The sequence below is a fragment of the Falco naumanni genome, chromosome 9 (assembly GCF_017639655.2).
Source record: "Falco naumanni isolate bFalNau1 chromosome 9, bFalNau1.pat, whole genome shotgun sequence".
NCBI lineage: Eukaryota > Metazoa > Chordata > Aves > Falconiformes > Falconidae > Falco > Falco naumanni.
The window spans coordinates 4120081-4137735 of record NC_054062.1 but is presented as its reverse complement, the minus strand read 5'-3'; the positions used below and the strand labels follow the sequence as shown (position 1 = coordinate 4137735).

The following is a 17655-nucleotide window of genomic DNA, read 5'->3' as shown; positions in this document are numbered from 1 at the left end:
TGTGTGCGCGCACGCGTGTGCACCCGGGATGCTTCGCGCTGCTGCGATTCCCATGTGAAGAGGGACCAAAATGGTCAAAACATGGAGATGGGGCCCGTTTGCTTGCACGGCTGCTCCTCTATCCTGCTGCAGCCTGGCCTCCCCCTTTGGGTATTCCTTAAAATGCATATATATATATAATAAAAAAAATATATTTTTTTTTAGTATATATATATATATATCTATCTTTATCCATCCCCATGGAAGCTCGGTGTCCCCACACCTGGCTCCGCTCATGTCATCCCGTGGTGAAGCGTTTCTGAGCGTGCCGTCACCCCGAGGCACCCCCTCTCCTCCGGGCCCCCCCCCTCCGGACTCTGTGTATATTAATGACTGTGTCTTGTGACGTTCTTACAAGCTTGGTGTATAGTGATTTAACCAAACCTCTGATTTTAGTTGTTTTTTTATGTTACACCCAAGGATTGCCCCCACCTTCCCCTGCCATTAGATGCACTGCAATATTTTGGGGTCCATCGTTTTGTTCTCTCCCCCTGAAGGCTGTGACTCCCTTTTCCTTCCCCAAAATCTCTTTCTTGCCTCGTTGGTGGTTAGCCCCCCCCCCCCTCCCTCCCTGTCTCTTCCTTGCCCATAAAGTTAAATATATATTTTTAGGGCAAAGGCTGTATCATTGCACTGATATTTGTTGGTTCCTCCTTGGTCCTCCCTCCCCGTTTGAGTTCCTTCTTGGTTTAGCAATGCAAATGCTTCAGGATCTTGTATGTTGGACATTATTATTTTTTTTCTGTTACAGTTATTTATATAAAAAATAATTTATCAAAAAGGAAAACTTTAAAAAAAATAATCTAGTCTGTCTTGGAACTTGTTTACCTTGAAATTACTGGAATCTAAATGTTTGAAAGTGTTGAAGCACAAACATGTATCATCTCTGTATATCTGTTCTTCTGTACTAAAGCACTCGAGTGACTAAATAAAAGCGATCTCCATCCCTAGTGCAACCGGGGCTGTGCCGTGCCGCTTGCTCAGGGGCCAGGCAGGCGAGGGAGAGGCTTGGGGGAATATCCTTACCAAAACTTAGGTGCCTCCAAGGGAGGGATCCTGGTGTGGGGATGCCAAAACTCACCCGAGAAATGGCTTTGAAAGGAAGATGAACCCAGAAGCCAACCAACCGCATTTATTTCGTTCAAAAATAAGGCGATTATCTTCATATAAAATACCATCCAAACAGCTCTGCTGGTCATTACAAAATAGGAGATACAGAAAAAACAGATCATCTTTGCTCCTGGCTATTGCATTTGGGACAGTTAGATACGGCCGCACGCTCCCTGCACGCTCCCGCACACCCCGGCTGGGCTGGGGGGGGGGTCACAGCTGCCAGCGTGGCCACAGCCTGGTCTGCCGGCTCACTTGGGACACAGGTACAAGCAAATGCAACCAGAGACAATAAATCCTCCTAAAATCTGCCCCCTCCCTGCATGTCCCCATCCCACCCCGCTCCCCCCAACGGGCAGTGCCGGGGCAGCCCCATTCCCAGCCCCTCCATGTCCCCCCCCGGCTGGTTGCAGGGTCTGGGCTCAGTGGCTTTGCAAGTGCTTGGGGAGGGTCTAGACCTGAGAAACATGCTGGGGGCATGAGTGGTCCCCCCCTACCCCAAAAAAACCACGTGGGTCTTTGTACAACAACAACAAAAAATAATTCAAAAATAAATAAATTTGACACAGGCACTTTAGGTAGGTCCTACACATAAACGCAGCCGGGGCATTGCAGGCTGAGATGCTCGGGGTGGAGCGGGGGTTTGGCTGGACCCATCCCGGGTTCCACAGGGGTGCACCAGGGTTTGTGGGGTGCAGAGCTGGGCCCTCTCCAAGGGCTGCTCCCACCACATCCATTTCCCTAAAAAAAATAGGCATTAACTCATTACAAACCCAGCGTGGAGGTACAGGGGCTCCGCAGACCCCCCTCAGGGCCGGATCCTGCCCCCGCCTCAGCCTCATGGGGTGACCTTTCCTCCGCCAGCCTAGATGCCCTGGGATTCCCAAGGAAAACCCCAAATCCTTCTTTTTTTTGTCCAGATGATACTGTGGGAGGCCACATCCAGGGGTGGCCAAAAAACCCCACAAATGCCCTAAGGATTATGCTGGAAATTAAAACGAGAACATATATATGTATCTATATAGAGAGAGATAGATGTAGATACATATATATAGATACACACACACATCACAGATCATCGATCAACCCTAAAAGAGTGATTTAGCTGCTTACTCGCTACCTTGGAGAAAAAAAAAAAAAACCAATAACAAAACTAAATTCACATAAAACCATGAAAAGAAGAGCTTTCCCAGGGAGGACCTGGCTGGGTTCAAGTCCAAGGGCAGAGCGGGGGGCGGAGGGGGCACTCGGGTCCAGCCCCCGGCACGGAGCCTAAAGGCTGGGAAACGGGCTGGATAGGGAATCGTGGGGATTGCTGCTCACGCAGGCACGGAGGTAAACACAGCTGCCAACGGGGACCCGACCTGTGTTGCAGTAGGACCTACACAAAGTCAGAGCGTCCCCAGAAGTGCTCAGCTCAGGGTGGCACCTGCCCTAGGGGACACAGGGCCACCCCGTTGGTCCCAGGGCACGGTGCCCTCCTGCCGGGGCTGCGCTCGCACCCCAGGGTGCTGCAGGATGGAGCAGGTCTTGGGAGACCTCTGCCCATCTCTTGTGCCTCTCCTGTGGCTTGGGTGGTCCTGAAAATGGCCAGACAGACAGACAAGGATGCAGGAGGTCTAGGGCAAGTGGGATGGGGGCCCATGCAGGACCCTGCCGAGATGCCTCCAGTCCTGCTGCCCCCAGATGTGGCAGGGAGCATCTAATGCTGACTGGGGGACCATCCTCCTCCTCCTCCTCCTGCCCCCTGCGAGGGCAGGGGGGTTTGGCAGGTGCCAGCGGGACCCTCAGAAGAGGCAGGAGCCCCGCAGGTCCCGCGCCCGGCTCAGCTCGGCAGCCAGCACCCGGCTCATGCGGGTGGTGCTGAGCCTCACGCTCTGGGCAGCCTCCATGGCCTGGCTCAGCGACCAGTTCAGCTCCTCCAGCTCCTCCAGCCCCAGGGTCAGGCAGCGGCGGTGGGCAGCAGCGTGGGGCCGGAGGGGATGCTCTGCGCGCCCGTGACCTGCGGTCTGTCGGAGGGGGACCCCAGCCACGGCTGGGGCTGAGGTAGGTACCGCTGGGGAGCAGTAGCTGGGAAGAAGAAGGACATGGGTTTGGCTTTGCTCCATGGGCTCTGCCCCCCCCCCCCCCCCCCCCCCCCCCCCCCCGGGCTCTGCGCCTCCACTCTGCCTTGGTTTTCATCCGTCTCCCCCTTCTCATAAATCTCCAACCCAGCACCCATCCCCCCAGACAGACCCCCCACACACAAAGGAGCCAGGGGCTGTGTGACCCCACTCCCAGCCAGCTGCCACCCGTGAGCAAACCAGCGGGTCCCTGGGGTGGCCACAGCCCCTCCAGTGCTCACCGCCCCCCGCCCCCCCCCCCCCGCCATCACAGAGCATCCTTACAGCACAGAGGGCACGTAAGGCACGAGGGGGACGGGCGCAAGGCAGCTGACGGCAGCGGTGGCACCAGGGCAGTACCAAAGCCTGGGCTGCTCCGGCTTCTCGGCTTGGGGACCAACGTGGGGGCCTGAGGGGGACGTGCCAGTGGGGCCAGGCTCTGCTGCGGGGAAGAAGGCGGTTAGATGTCCCCAGGGGTGTTTGTTAGATGTCCCCAGGGGTGTTAGATGTCCCCAGGGGGGTGCAGCCAGCGGTGGCCACAGGTGAGCCCACCCGTGCCGCACTGGGCTGCCACTGCTGGTGGGGAACAACACCCATGCCCACGGGTGGTGGCACCACAGGCTGTCACTTCTGTCCCTGCGCAGCATGCCAGCGCTGTGCCAGGGGCCAGAGGGCTGTTCCCTGTCCCCCGACCCCAGCACCCACACAGCGACAAGCCATGCCAAGCATGTGCCACCCCCATCACCCACCGTGTGTGGCTCCGTCCCTGCTGCTGGATGCAGGGGCACCCATGGGTGCCTGGCAAGTGGGGCAGCGCGTCCTCCTCGGGGTGCTGTGCCGGGGCTGCCTGGCGGCATTGCCTGCCTTGAAGCCAGCTACAGACAGAGGAGTGAGCGTGTCCTGGGATGTCCCCGCGCAGCCCAAGCAAGGGCCGTTTGGGAAGAGCAGAGCAGTTTTGGGGAGCAGGTGGGAGAGGAGGTGAGGAGGCCTTTCTCTGCAAGGGCAGCTGCAAGGGGGGTGGCAAAGGGGGACTGAAAAGGCAGAGCTCCAAAAAGAGGGGTTTGAAAAGGGGGGGTTATGAAAAGGAGAAGCTGCAAAGGGGGGTCTGAAAAAGGTGGTGGTGGTGGGGCTGCAAAAAGGAGGGTCTGCAAAAGAGCCGAGGAGTCTGCAAAGCAGGGCTCTTCAAAATAGAGGGGTCTGCAAAACAGGGGGTCTGCAAAACAAGGGGTCTGCACAGCGCTCTGCATGCAGCCAGCTCTGTTCCAGGCACCCATGGGACACAGCAGAGCCTGGCTCTGCGCCGGGTGAACCTTTCACTAAGGGACAGGGCTGGGGACAGGCTCCCACTGACCCCGGTGACACCAGGGGCCACAGCCAGCACAAGGAGTAGGGTGGGTGCCCCACAGCAGGGGGGACCCCCAGGCCACGGAGGGTGGTCTCATATCTCCCCCCCTCCCCTCTGCAGTTAATGAACTGAAGTCATTAGCAGCTCTGTTAGTGGGCGTTAGGGAAGGCCAGAGGGGCCGGGAGCATCTCTGGGGACCACTCACCCGACAGCGTCCTGCTGCCATGGCACCGGGGGCACCCTGGGGTGCCCAGCTTTTCCTGGGGTGCCGGGGCGGTGGGCGGCATCACTGCCTGGTACCACGTTCCTGCCAAAACCCAGTGTGAGCGCAGCTGGGGACCCCAACACGGGCAGCTGCCCTCAGCCCCTGGCACCGCCTGCTGCTGGCACCCACCTGTGTACTGTCCCCGAAACGTCACCACACCCGGAGGGCTCCCAGGGCTCTTCCATGGGGAGGGGGTGGCCTGGGGCCCAGAGGGTGAGGGGTCCGAAGCGGAGGAGAGTGAAGCGGGGTGGGATCCAGTGGGTCCGAGCCCTGGATCTGCAGGATCTGGTCTTGGGCTGAGCACTGCGGGGTCCCATGGGGACACCAGGACCTGCCCAGTCCCTGTGGTCCCACAGCCCCCCACTCCGCTTGAGGAAGCGGTGCACAGGGGGGAGCATGTCCCCACTGTCCCCTCCATCCCCACTCCGGCGGGGTCCCACTTACTGAGATCCAGCTCTGGCCTCTCCCGTGGCAGCGATGCCGACCTCCCCCTCCTCGTGAGTGCGACCCTGGGGGCTGCCCTGCCCCGCACCGGGGGGCTTAGCTCCCTGCAGAGGGGACAGAGCTGCCATCAGTGTCCTCGCAGTGTCCCCCCGACCCACCACCCCATGCAGCCAGGCTGCCAACCCCCCGAGCCCAACCTCCCCCCGACTGCATCAGAAATGGGCTGGGCTGGGAGTATCCCCATCCCATGGGACACCCACCGCGCTGTCCCCAGGTAAGGGTGGCTGCTGCCACCCCCCTCCCCATGTCCCTCCTGCCACCTACCCCGAGGATGCCGTGTCCTTGGGGGACGATGGTCTGTTGGCCACCGGGTGCCTCCTGGCTGGGGTGGCTTTTCCCTGGGGATGGGTGCGGGAGCGGCGCAGGCTCTCCTCCAGGCTCCGCTGGAGCTGCCACACTTCGTCCCGCAGCGCCCGGATGGCCTGGCTGCCACGGGACAGATGCCACGGTGAGGGGCGCCTGCAGCCAGCAAAGGCTCCCAACAGTGCTGGGTGCCCTGCGGGGAGCAGCCCTGTCCACCCTGCGCCTGCCCCCACCCCCGCCAGCCCCAGGGCCCAGCAGCTCATGCTGTGGTGCTCCCCAAAACCAAGCCTGGGGCTGGTCGCAGCCCACCCACTCGTGTCATGAGTTGGGAGGACTCAGCCCCAGCTATGTCCTGGCTCTCAAGAAGGGAAAACCTGCCACTGCCCAGCGGGAGATGCTGGGGCCTTTGGGGACATTGCTTGGGGGGGGTTCCCGCATCACCCAGGGGGAGTTTGGCCCCGTTGGGGGGGTGGGGCAGGGAGGGGTATACAGATACTCACTCACGCTCCAGACGAGAGCCCAGCAGACTGCAGTGAGTCGGCTCAAGGGACAGCGGGGTGGGGGACAGCTGGGGGGGTGACGGTGTTTTGGGGGATGGTGGGGGGCTGGCTGGGCCCCTGGCTGTAGAGGGGGGGTGGCCGGCGGCGCTGGCACAACTCCTGCCTTCTGCCTCCGAGTCCGTGTGAGCTAGGAGGAGGGGGTGCACGCTGAGCCCAGCTGGGGGATGTGGGGGTGTCTCCCCCCCCAGAAGAGACCTGGGAGAGCAGGCAGCAGACACCCCCAGGCCAGCACCCCAAGGGGGCTGGGGGAACAGCATAAACCAGAGCCTCTTCCACCCTCGTGAGCCAGCCCCCCCCCCAACCCCCCCCCCCCAATCTCCCTCCCTGGGGACACGTCGCTCCCCAAAATGCTGCCCACTCACCGTCAGGTCCCACCTCGCTGCCTGTGCTCTCAGCCCAGCCGTGGGGAGAGCTGCTCTGCGAGGGGGTGCTGGGGGGCAGGCGGGGCCCCTCCGTGCCCCCCTGCCCCCCTGAGGGGTAGATGCCCATCACCGTTGTCTCAGAGGGAAGCGGGGTCACCTCTCTCTTCCGCAGAGGATGAAGGGTCACGGGGATGGAGAGTCCCAGTGAGTGGGGGGTCCTGGGGATGAATGGGTCATGTGGGCAGCCCCCACAGCTTGTCCCCCAGTCATGGGCCACCCTGCACACCTCCCACCCCCCCAGCACCCCCTCGCTGCCTCTCCCTCCATCCCTGCTCCCCTTCAATGCCCCAAATCCCCCCAGACAGAGCGGACAGCCTGTGTCCCTGAATCCTCCCACCCCCGGGGTGAGGGCAGGGACCCTGCGCCATACCTGGTGCCAGGGGGCCGGTGCTCGGGGGTGTGCATGGGGGGTGACACCCTGCTGGCCTCCGAGCCCATGAAGCCGCTGTCTGTCTCCGGTGACACAATGCGCTGCTCCTGCGGATGCATCAGGGAGAGCAGGATTGGTGCTGAGCACCCCCAGGACCCGGCGGCAGGGTCTGGGGGTGCTGGCAGATGGGGACCCACAGTTCCAGGGGATGGGCTCACCTTGCTGGGCTGGTGCTGGGTGGCAGCGCCACCCACCCTGCTGCTGCGGCGGGACAGGGGGGGGCCGTGGTGCCTCAGGAAGCCCCAGGGGGGGCTTGGCTGCCGCTGGCAGCTCCTCCGCGGTGGTGGGGGACAGGTGGCCCCCTGTGCCTCCTGGCCATGAGGGCTCCCTGGGGGGCAGCAGCGTGGCTCTCCTCTCTGGGGGGTGCCTGCGGGGAGAGGATGGAGCATGAGCGATGGGGCAGAGCAAACCCCAAATGCAGGGAAACGCCCTGGCGCAGCCAGCTTTCCCGTGGAGGCTGTTAACTCTGAAGCCTATCAATGCCAGTGATGCAAACCCTGAGATCTGATGTAAAACCTCCCACTGGCCCTGCCGAGGGGGCTTGTCCTCCCACAACACTTACAAAGGGGAAGTCTTGAGGTCAGCCCCCTCCTCTAGCGCCTGTGTCCTGCGGGGGATGTTGCTGGGGCCACCGTCCCCTGCTGCGGGGCCATCCGCCTCCTCCTGGGACCTGCTCCCTGCCAGGCTCAGCTGCTCCAGGCTCAGCGACTCCGGCAAGGATTTGAAGTGCTTGTACCTGGTGGGGACCCACAGGCAGGAGCTGGTGATTCCGGGGAGCCGCTCCCTGCCCATCCCCACCCCGTGAGAGCACTCACTGCTCCAGCAGACCACCAAAATCCTCCTCCACTCTCCGCTGCTTGTGCCAGAGGGGCCGGGGCAACCCCCCTGTCACCACCTCACTGTCCCCCGCTGTCCCCTGGGGTCCCTCCATCAGCCTGGGGCTCTGCAGGGCACAGCAAAAAGGGGTCAGAGAAGCATGACACCCCCCGCCCCCCCCAGCATTTTTGCACCCCCCAGCCCCACCTGCCCCGCTGCAGCCATGCCCAGCTCACCTGGGGGCACGGGGAGCCGGTGGCCGGCGGCGCGGAAGGGGCTGGTGGGGAGCGGGGCTGAGCTGGGTGCTGTGCGGGGGGCTGCCACCTGGCCCCGGGCTCCAGCCGGTCCTTCAGCTCCTCCAGGCGCAGCCCAAGGTGGAAAATCGCCCCTTCCACCGCGCTGCAAGACAGTGACCATCAGTATCAGGGACACACGGAACCCTGCGGGGCGGCAGCACCGTGCGCTGGGGCTCTGTGGTGGGCAGCGGGGGTCAGGCACTCACCGGTCGGGATCAAACTCCGCCGAGACCCCTGGGTGCTGCTGCCGGGCTTGCAGGTACGCCCGCTCCAGCGCATCCTGCGCATCCTTCAGCTTCCTAAACCTCTGCACATGATGGCAGTGAGGTCCGAGCCTGCCAGTGGGGCCCCTGGTCCCCACCAGCCCCCCCAACTCTGCTGAGCATCCCTGGGGTGGGGTCCTGGGAAGGGGCTAACTCACCTGGAGCTGCTCCCGGGGCACGGGACCCCCCGCCTGCACCCAGCCTTCAAAGGACTCCACCTGGCCAGGAGAGAAAAGGCTGAGCCCAGCCTTGCTGCAGCCCCCCCTGCAGCCCCCCACCCCGTGTCCCCTTGGGGCTTGCCTGTGCCTGTAGCTTGAGGGTCTGTCCCGCCAACGTCTGTGTCAGCCGGGCGCCCGAGCAGCAGCAGGGCCCTGGGCAGGTGGGGCAGACCCCCCTGGGTGGAGGGGGGCAAGGAGGCTGGGGTGATCCCCCCCGGTCTGATGGTCCCGGTGCTGGAGCTGCAAGAAAACACCAGGACAAGGTGATGCTGGGGATCCCCATGCAGCACCGGTCCCCCACACCGTGAGAAATGGGGGTCTCAGCTGAACATCACCCCCAAAAACCAGAGCAGGGGGGCGATGAGGTGGACGGGAAGATGCAGTCAAACCCACCTCCAGCTGGTGAGGACGGTGGGGCCATGCTGAACGCCGCCGTGCTGGCCTGCGGGATGCTGAGGGTCACCACCCGGCAGCCGGTGCCCACCGTGCCCACTGCCAGGCTGCGGCTGGGCTGCGGTGGGTCCGCGTACAGGCTCACCTGGGGGCAAGGAGAGGGGGCTCAGGCACCCACCCTGCACCCCAACCCTGGCACTGCCCCCCCAGCCGTGCCCCTTGGGCACCCTGAAGCACCACTGGGGACAACAGGTAGATGGGGGCACAGCCCGACACCAGCCCTGCCTCCGTTTCCCCACCCACGCAGGGGTGCAGGGCAGGAGGCAGTGAGGGTGACATGGGGACACGCTTCCATCCTGCTGTCCTGCCATTTCAGTGACACGCCACGCAGCTGCATCCCTGGCAGAGGGGAGTCCCCCGGGAGTGGGGGCACGGCAGTCCCCAGTTTTGCCGTGGGCTCTGTGGTGGCCTCAACCCCCTCCCTGGGCTGGGCTTGCCGAACCACAGGTCCTGGGAGGAGGAAGAGCTGGGGGCCCAGGGGAGGAAGCACCCCAAATAACCCTGGGGAGGGGGGAGCAGAGCAGGGAGACCCCTCCTGCAGCCACACCAGCTCTGGCACCCACCCTGGCACCCAGGCGCAGCTGGTCGATGGTGTTCTCGGCCTCGGCATACTTGGTCAGCAGCTTGTGGTAGTCATCCTGCGGGGAGGGCAGACAGTGGGGTGACAGCACCCGGCGTGGGGCTGGGGGCTCGGAGGATGCCCCAGCGGTGGGTGTCAAAGGGGGATGTGGCACGGAGGGAGGCATCCCTGTGTGGGGATGATGGGGCTGGGAGGCTCCCCTGGGTGTGGGACACCCTGGGGTGCTGAAACCCACCCCCCCAAAGCACCCGGCTGCCGTTTCTCTGCATGGGGGAGAGCCTCCCTCTGCTCCCGGGGGATGGGAGGGCATCCCCGGGGACAAGCATCCTGGGGGTGACAAACATCGGTGGGGTGTACAAGCATCTGGGGGGGACATGAGCATCCCTGCCTCCAGCCCCGAGCGCTGCCCACATCCCTGCCTGGTCCTTCCCTCTCTGCCAGCCCCCTTGCAGGACCGGGAAAAGGTGACCAGCACCAAACCCCGCATCAGTGACACAGGGCTGGCTCACAGGGCTGGTGCCATCTCCGTTTCACCTGCACCGTCTTGTCCCCCCACCCTGGAGACCCTCCCAATAAGTCCTCGCTGGCTGAACTGGGGGAGCTGGGAGTTACCTGGAGCTGCTGTACCAGCTCGGTGGCTTGCCTGGGGGACCTGAACTCCTGTGGCAGCACAGCGGTGGTGGGGGGCTGCGGGGGGGCCCCCTCCCCACTGCTCAGCAGCACCTCCCGGACGATTTCGGCTGGGGACTTGAAGCTGACGGGGCCGGCGGTGCTGGCGCGGGCAGGCAGGGCTCGGCCCCGCGGTGGCTGGTAGCTCTGGTCAAACTTCACCCGTGCCTCCACCTTGGAGAGGTCAGGCAGGGGGTGGTTGAGCCGCCCTCGGCCGTACGGGGTGCTGTGGGTGCCGTGGGTGCCTGTCCCCAAGGGACCCCTCGTGTCCTTCCTGCCCATGTGCCGCTGCCGGGGGCTGAGGGACCATGATGGGCGGCCAGGCTTGGGGGGCTGCACCGTGGGTGCTGCTTTCTTGGGCACCTGGAACCTGTCACGCAGTTGGGGGGCAGAGGAGGTCCCAGCACCCCAGGGCTCCCTGGTGGGTTCCAAGCCAGTGGTGGCCGGGGCTGGAAGCTCTGACCCAGCTGGCTGGGGCTTGGGGACAGGCTCGATGCTGGTGGCATCGTGGGGGTCATCAGTGGAGAGGTGCAGCAGGAGGCTCCGGCTCGGGGTCCAGCCCTGCCCGTGTGCCCCGCCGGTGCCCCCAGCTGCACCCCAGCCCTGGTGCCGGTGGGACGAGGTGGCGGGGCCAGGGCTGGCATCTGAGGTGTCACCACCATCCGTGCTGCAGCGCCGGGGCTGGCAGCGAGCTCGGCTGTCCCGCAACGCCTGGGGGCTGCTGCTGGACCCCGAGCCCCACTGGCCCTCGTAGGAGAGCTGGGGGTAGGGCTCCCCATCACTCTCTGTCCCCCAGGGCCCCTCGTCCCCCCTGAAGCTGCCCCGCTCCTCCTCCACCAGGTCCGGCTGCGGGTGCCAGCGACCCTCCTCCACTGGGGACCCTTCCTCCAGCTCCTCGCCATCGCCTGCAAAACACCAGCGCCGCGGGGCTGCTGCCAGCCAGCCGGTGCCCCCCGGCCCCCTCCCAGCCCTCCCCCAGCCCCCCGTGGCTCCAGCAGCTCCTGGGACCCCCGGACACCCCCACGAGGGTCTGGGCAGCAGGGAGGGGACAACTCACCCCACAGTGGGCTCCCGGCATCCTCCCCCAGGCCGATGATCCCATCCTCGTCCATTCGCCTTTCAAAGTCGTCGTTGTCTTCCTCCTCCTCCTCCTCCTCCTCCTCCTCTCCCTCCCAGCGCGTCAGCTCTGTTTGTGTCCAGCGCAGCCATGGTGCCGGGCTGGCCATGGCCCGCAGGCACGGCGTCCCTGTCACTTGTGCCGCTTCATGGCCCTGCAGCGGCAGCGGCAGGCTGGGGACCTCCTTGCCACAAATGTAGGTCACTTCATCGCCGCTGTGCCCTGGTGGGGGCCGAGGCAGAGGGAGGGATGCTCAGCAGGACACAGTGGGCTTTGTTTGAGGTGTGTGTTGTCCCCCCCACTTCTGGGGCTCCCTCTGTCCCTCGGACCCTGGGGACAACCCACCATGATGGGGGGTGACACCCTCGGGCCAGCCACCCCCCCTGCATCACACCATGGGCCATGATGGTCCCCAGGGGTCCCAGTGGGGAAGGAGCCCCCCAGGGCACCCCAAAGGCTTTTTCTCACCCTGGGGGTGAGCACTGGGGGACACCCAGACCATGTTGGCACCCTCTGGATGTCACCCCAGCTGGGCAGCCACAGCCTGGGGACCATCAGCAGTGCCACCATGGCACAGAACAGTGCCGGGGGAGGCAGGAGCACCCCAAGGGCCCTCCAGCTCTGGGGGCTGAGAGCGAGAGGGACCAGAGCAGAGGCCTGGCACACTCCCTCCACTGATGGCCTGAACACAGAGGGTCGCCCTCACCCCGCTCCTCAGCGTGCCGGGGTTCCCAGGGCCACAGCCGCAGCTCGAGACACCGGATGCTGAAAACCCAGCTGCAGGGCGGGTAGCAAGAAAGGCCACGAGGTTTTCCCGGCAACATCCCCTCGGCCAGATCTGAGCCCCCCGCAACTCCGTTTTGTCCATGGGGTGCTGGAAGCGGCAGCTGCCCGTGTGGCAGTGGCTGGTACCAAGCATGGTATTGGCATCACCTGCAGCCACCCCGACAGCATCCCCACGCAAGGCTGGAGCATGGAGGAGCCACCAGCCCCACGCAGGGTACACTCACCCTGTACCGACATCCTTGGAACGTCCCCATCACCGTGATGCCGTTGGGGGTCCCCAAAGCAGCATTGCCTCCGAGCACCCCAAAACCTTCCTGTGCCTGAGCGGCTTTTGCAGAAGTAGGAAATGATGCTCGATGCTCGGGTGCTTCCTGCAAGTTTGCAGGCGGCCGCAATTTTTTTAACCCCATCAGGCCCTGCGCGGCAGGGGATGAACCCTCCTTCCGCACTGCTCGTCATCAAAACCCTTATTTTTTAACCCAGTTTGGAGCACGACACTGAAGCAAAATGGGGGAGGAACCTGGGACTGTTAGCAGCTGCAGCCTCCAAAAGACATGAGGGTCTTCCAGGAGGACAAGCAGCTCCCAAATTCAGCCATACAGTCCCAAAATCCAGCTAGGCGGATCCCCCATCCTTGGAAATACAGGGTATGAGCTTTGCCTGTATCTCAGATTTCCAAGTAGGGGGTCCGCCTGGCCTCCGCCCTGGGATGCTGCTCACAGCCCCAGGGATGCTGGCGGCCATAATCAGGCGCTGAAGCGCATCCTGGCACATTTACAGGGAGACAATTAATCCAGCTCGTTACTGTGTAATTAGTGGCACGCGAAGGAGAGCTTGCACGAGCTCCTGGCTGCTAACGAAACCACAGCATGGTTCCTGGGGTGGCTGCATTTAGCCCGGAGGATGCTGTAGTGATTTTGGGGTGCTGCAGTCTTGGAGATGACAAATGACAAGCAGCAAAACTATGGCACCCACATGCTCCGGGAGAAGTCCTCTAACCCACTCTGAAGTCTCCGAACTGCAACTTCCCTCGCTTAAATCCTACTGTTAGTGGAGGTTTTGGGGTTATTTTCTGGTATCACTGGGCATCAAGGTCCTCAGGCACCATCCTTGCACCAGCAGCACTCACTCTCCCAGCCCTGCCGCAGCCCTGGGCTTTTCTGGGCAGGAAGAGAACCCTGAAGCATCCCTTGGGGTCTTGCAGACCTGCTGGGGTGTTCGCACAAAGCTTTTCCCCATACGCCAGCTGGGACACTCCATTCTCAGTACCCAGAGATGCTCCACAGCTTCTCCTGCCTCCACGGAGGATGGGGCTGCCCATGGGATGCTTCAGGCTCTGCAGCTGCTCAGTGCAGCTATAGAGTGATTATGGCTTTAACCCCTCTCTGAGCTGGGATGTTCCCAGCCCCGAGCCCCTGCCTGCACCCCGGCCTGGAGAAGCGGCATATCAAAGTGCCCCCTGATCCATCTCAAGCCCCACAGCATCCCCAAGAGATGAGATGCCCAAAACACCAGCCCCAGGGAGGGTCCCTGCGGGTGGGCAGTGGGTGAAAGGAGCCTGTGGGTCCTGTTGTCTCAGGGCAAAGAGGGTTAAAACGTTTCCAACCCAGTTTTGGCAGGCTGGCGCCTAGATCATGCCTAACCCATATGCCATCAGCAGTCACCCCATTTCTAAGCAGCAGCCCCCCCCCAGGCTGTGCTGCCCACAGCAGCCGCAGTCTGCAGGATCTGCTTGCAAATCCAGCCACATTTATCGCTTTCCCAGAAAGTCCCTCCACTGATGGTCATGGTGGTAAGGGACAAAAATCTCTGATTTTTTCCCCTTGAAGTGAGTTGCTGGCCGTTATGGTAGCACAGAAAAGCTTGAAAAGTGATGTGGCCACATTCTCAGGAACCACAAAGCAAATGCAAACAATCCCAAGTGTGTGTGTATGTATAAATATATATATATATTCTGAATCTCGCTCTTCAAAAGCTGAGATTTTGCAACGGGGTAACTGGAGAAAGAGCTAAAAGGAAATTTAAAACTCTCAGCTAGAAAATGTCTTGCACCTCTGAACTCTGCTCTGCCTGCAACCCTGGGTCCCTCTCCTGCCCTCTGCCCCTCAGCCCGGGCTGTCCTGAATCGTGCCTCCGCGGTGGAGGTGCTGGGGAGAGGGAAGGGATGCTCAAGGGCAGTGATGAGTGCCGCCAGGCCTCTGCCCGGCCAGCAGGCAGGAGGGGCTGCCACTGCTGCCCCTGCCCTTGGCTCCTCTAATCTTTGATCCTCTCCACAGACTGATTCACTCTCTGTCACAGCGATCCTGTCCTGCTCCCTGCCCCACAGACCCCCGTGGGACAGATGGAGGTGTGAGGCTGAGACCGCCCAACTCATTGCATGTATGAGGCAGAGGGACAGCGGCACAGTGAGGGCCAACACGAAGCAGTGTGCGGCCCCATCGCCGCTCCTGGGTTTATCAGTGGTGACAGCGGAGAAGACCGCCACATCCCCCGCTCCAGGGCTCACTGGGTGACATGGAGGGGGGGGAAAGGGCTGCTGTCACTCTGCCTTCTCTGCCTTGTCAACCCTAGGCAGAGCAGGCGGGGTGGGGTGGGGGGGCTCTAACCCCCCACCTCCATCCCCAAGGCGCAAAGGCAATGTCACCCGAATGAAGGGGAACAACCCTCCCTGTGCCCCAAAATAAAATATCCATCCCTTGCCTGGGAGGGGGGTTACATCCTCCCCGCCACCTCGGCTGGGCACAGACATGGATATTTTGTTTTCCTAAACCACCGGCTTCAAACCAAACCCACCTCCAGAGAGCTCCCAGAAGTGCCCGGCACCCACATTCCCACAGGGATCGACACCCCAGCACCCCAAGAGGGCAAGTGGGCAGCCCCAATGGCCCTGCCCGCAGCGGGGACCTCTGGCCGCAGGGGTTTGGCTGAAAAGCTCTGCAGCCCAGGGCTGCCCACGCACGCACTGCCCACAGACAGACAATATTCTGCTCCAATGTCTGAAAAGACAGAGAGGTTAAAGCAAGGGAGGGCTGATGCCTGGCCCCAGCGACCTGCAGGGGAGGGCTCAGGAGGGCTGGTTTTTGGGACCGGGGGTTTCTGGCCCCACGGTCCCCTTCCCCTTCGGCTGTCTGAGCAAAGCATCTCTTCTGGGGGGGGGGGTTGAAGGAGGCCAGAACGGCCTCGGGCTGAAACTTGGCAATGGGCGTCCGCACTCCTGGAGGGAGGAATTCGTCGTTTATAAACCCTTTTTTTGAGCTCACAGAGTCCTGTTTTATGAGCATGAAAGAGGGCAGAAAAGCGGAAACGCTGCTTTCTTAGTTCGCACTCTTTCCCATTAAAACAAAGGAGAAACCATCATAGTGAGGAAGAGCCTGACCAACCCTCCTCATCCTCTGAAAGCGCACACGCCTGTTACTATGCTGTCACTCTGAAACCCATGTGTCCCCCAGTTCCTCAGCCTGGAGGGGCCCTGTTCCCCCAGCTCCCCTGCGCCGGCACATCCCCATGGAGAGCTACAAAAATGCAGAAGCGGCATCTCTCCATCACTTGCACCACAGTGAGGCCCCGCAGCGGGACAGGGAGCAGCTCCCGCAGCTGCTTCCCAACCTCCTCCTCGGCACACAAACCCTCCTGCCCCTGCCCCGGGGCTCTGCCACCCCTGGGGACAGCATCATCCCCAGGGCCTGCCCTGGAAAGCTGTGGGTGTCCACCGTGGGGCTGAACCCCAAGGTGCCTGTGGGAGCCGGGGTGCCGATGGCTGTAATGCCCGTGCAGGGTGGCCTTAATCCCCATCTGGAGAGAGCGGCGGCCGCGCCAGGGCCGGTGGCACCGAGATCCCTTATTAGCGCAGGGCAGGGGGAGGCAGCGGGCGGCAGGGGAGGGCAGCCGGAGCATCCGGGAGCGAGCCATGAGGTTAAACCAGCAACGGGCTGGGTGCGGGTAAATGGTGTGTCGACTGCCATGCTCTCCGGCAAGTCCCTAGAACATCCCGGCCGGCACATTTGGAAAGGGCGCTGCGGGACGAGGGAAACCCGTGACACCCCGCCGGCGCTGAGGAACACAGCCGCCCTTTAAATGCAACAAGGAACCGGGGCTGAGGGCAGCCCTCGCACTTCCTCAGCGGGGCCGCAGGCAGTGCCACCGCCTCCGCCCCGCAGCCGCCCCGCAGCCCCGCTTGGCCTCCTGCCGCCCGCTGTGGCTCCCGAAATCCACCGGCAGCATCGCCCGCGCCCGGCCCTGGTGGGATTCGGCCCCGGCTGCGCAGGCAGCGCCGGAATCAGAAAAGTTACGACAAGTTTGCCCAGGGCCACGAAGGCTCTGATGGCGTGGGGCGGCGTGGGGCGACACGTGTTGGAAAGAAGCATCGCAGCGCACATCCCGCATCCTCTCGGCGCATCCCCTCGGCCACAGGGACCCCCCTGGGGTGGGGGGTCCCCCCCCCTCCACCCGGCGGGCTCCCAGCTGTGAGCCAGCCCTGCCAGCGCCAGGCTCAGCACAGCCGGGGGTGCTGGATGCGGCCCCCCGGGATGGGGCCGGCCCCGCGGGTTGTGCATCCAGCTGTGCCCCCTGCGGTACCCCCGCGGCCCCCTCCTCCCCTCCAGCTGCAGAAGGCGGCTCGCAGGGAGCAGCCCCGCCGCGCTGGTCCCCGCCCTAAGCCACGCCCGCCCCCCCGGCACAGCTGGGGGGCACATCTGGCCCGCGGGCACCGCTGGAGGGGCACCCCCCGCCCCGCGCACGCAACGGCTGCCCCGCCACCGCCCCGCGGCTGCCCACCTGCAGGGGGGGCCCGGGCGGCCCCTCCTCGCCCGGCGCTGGGCGGCCCCGCACGGCGGCCCCGGCCCGGCCCCGCTGCCGGCCCCGCTGCCGCTCCTGCTCCCGGCCCGGCCCGGCCCGGCCCCGCCGGACAATAGCGCGGCCCGCGGCGGCGGGGGGCGGGGCCTGCGCCCACATTAGCATCCCCGCCGCTTCCCGCCAATCCGTGCGCGCCGCCCCGCGGGAAACGGGAAGTCGTTAGCATAAGGCTCGTCCCTCCCCAGTATTTGCATAGCCCGCGGCCGCCCGCCAATCAGAGCCGCGGCGACTGGTTTGCATTGGCATAATTTATGCAGCGCGGGCACCCCCCGGTGGGGCGCAGCGGGGCGGGGGGCTGCCCCGTCCGGGGCCCTGGGGATGGGGATGGGGATGGGGTTGGGGTTGGGGTTGGGCATGGGGATGGCCCTGGTCCTGGTCCTGGCGGGCATGGGGACTGGGATGGGATGGGGATGGCCCTGGCAGGGATGGGGACGGCCCTGGTGGGGATGGGGACCGGGATGGAATGGAGCATTGCCTCCCTGGAGACGGGACAGGTTTGCCCAGCCGTGATGCTCATCACCACCGC

General features: G+C 63.6%; 1 protein-coding gene across 3 annotated transcripts; it reads right to left on the bottom strand.

Annotated features, from left to right (window-relative positions):
- Positions 1-209: 209 nt before the first annotated feature.
- Positions 210-17116, bottom strand: AKNA (AT-hook transcription factor). 3 transcript variants are annotated; one of them, XM_040606565.1, is made up of 22 exons: positions 17052-17116; positions 11433-11714; positions 10319-11280; positions 9690-9764; positions 9067-9211; positions 8756-8913; positions 8614-8673; positions 8399-8499; positions 8133-8295; positions 7896-8023; positions 7643-7816; positions 7239-7447; positions 7021-7127; positions 6591-6753; positions 6169-6355; positions 5630-5791; positions 5306-5409; positions 4991-5146; positions 4802-4903; positions 4001-4126; positions 3537-3693; positions 210-3219 (listed from the first exon to the last, which is right to left on the bottom strand). In XM_040606565.1, the coding sequence occupies exons 2-22, from the start codon at positions 11599-11601 to the stop codon at positions 2937-2939; spliced, it is 3891 nt and encodes a 1296-aa protein (XP_040462499.1). In that variant the 5' UTR covers positions 11602-11714; positions 17052-17116; the 3' UTR covers positions 210-2936. The 3 variants fall into 3 exon arrangements, with proteins under 3 accessions (XP_040462499.1, XP_040462500.1, XP_040462501.1); XM_040606566.1 differs by having other exon boundaries at positions 3537-3690; XM_040606567.1 differs by having other exon boundaries at positions 4991-5137.
- Positions 17117-17655: the final 539 nt, after the last annotated feature.

Bases quoted from the DNA above. Each gene is read 5' to 3' on its own strand.
- AKNA (XM_040606565.1), bottom strand. From the start codon at position 11,601: ATGGCCAGCCCGGCACCATGGCTGCGCTGGACACAAACAGAGCTGACG. The intron at 8,024-8,132 runs GTGAGCTGGGCA...TGTGCCCTGCAG, and splicing joins CCGGCTCCCCGTGCCCCCAG to AGCCCCAGGCTGATGGAGGG. The intron at 7,128-7,238 runs GTGAGCCCATCC...ATGCATCCGCAG, and splicing joins CCCAGCACCAGCCCAGCAAG to GAGCAGCGCATTGTGTCACC.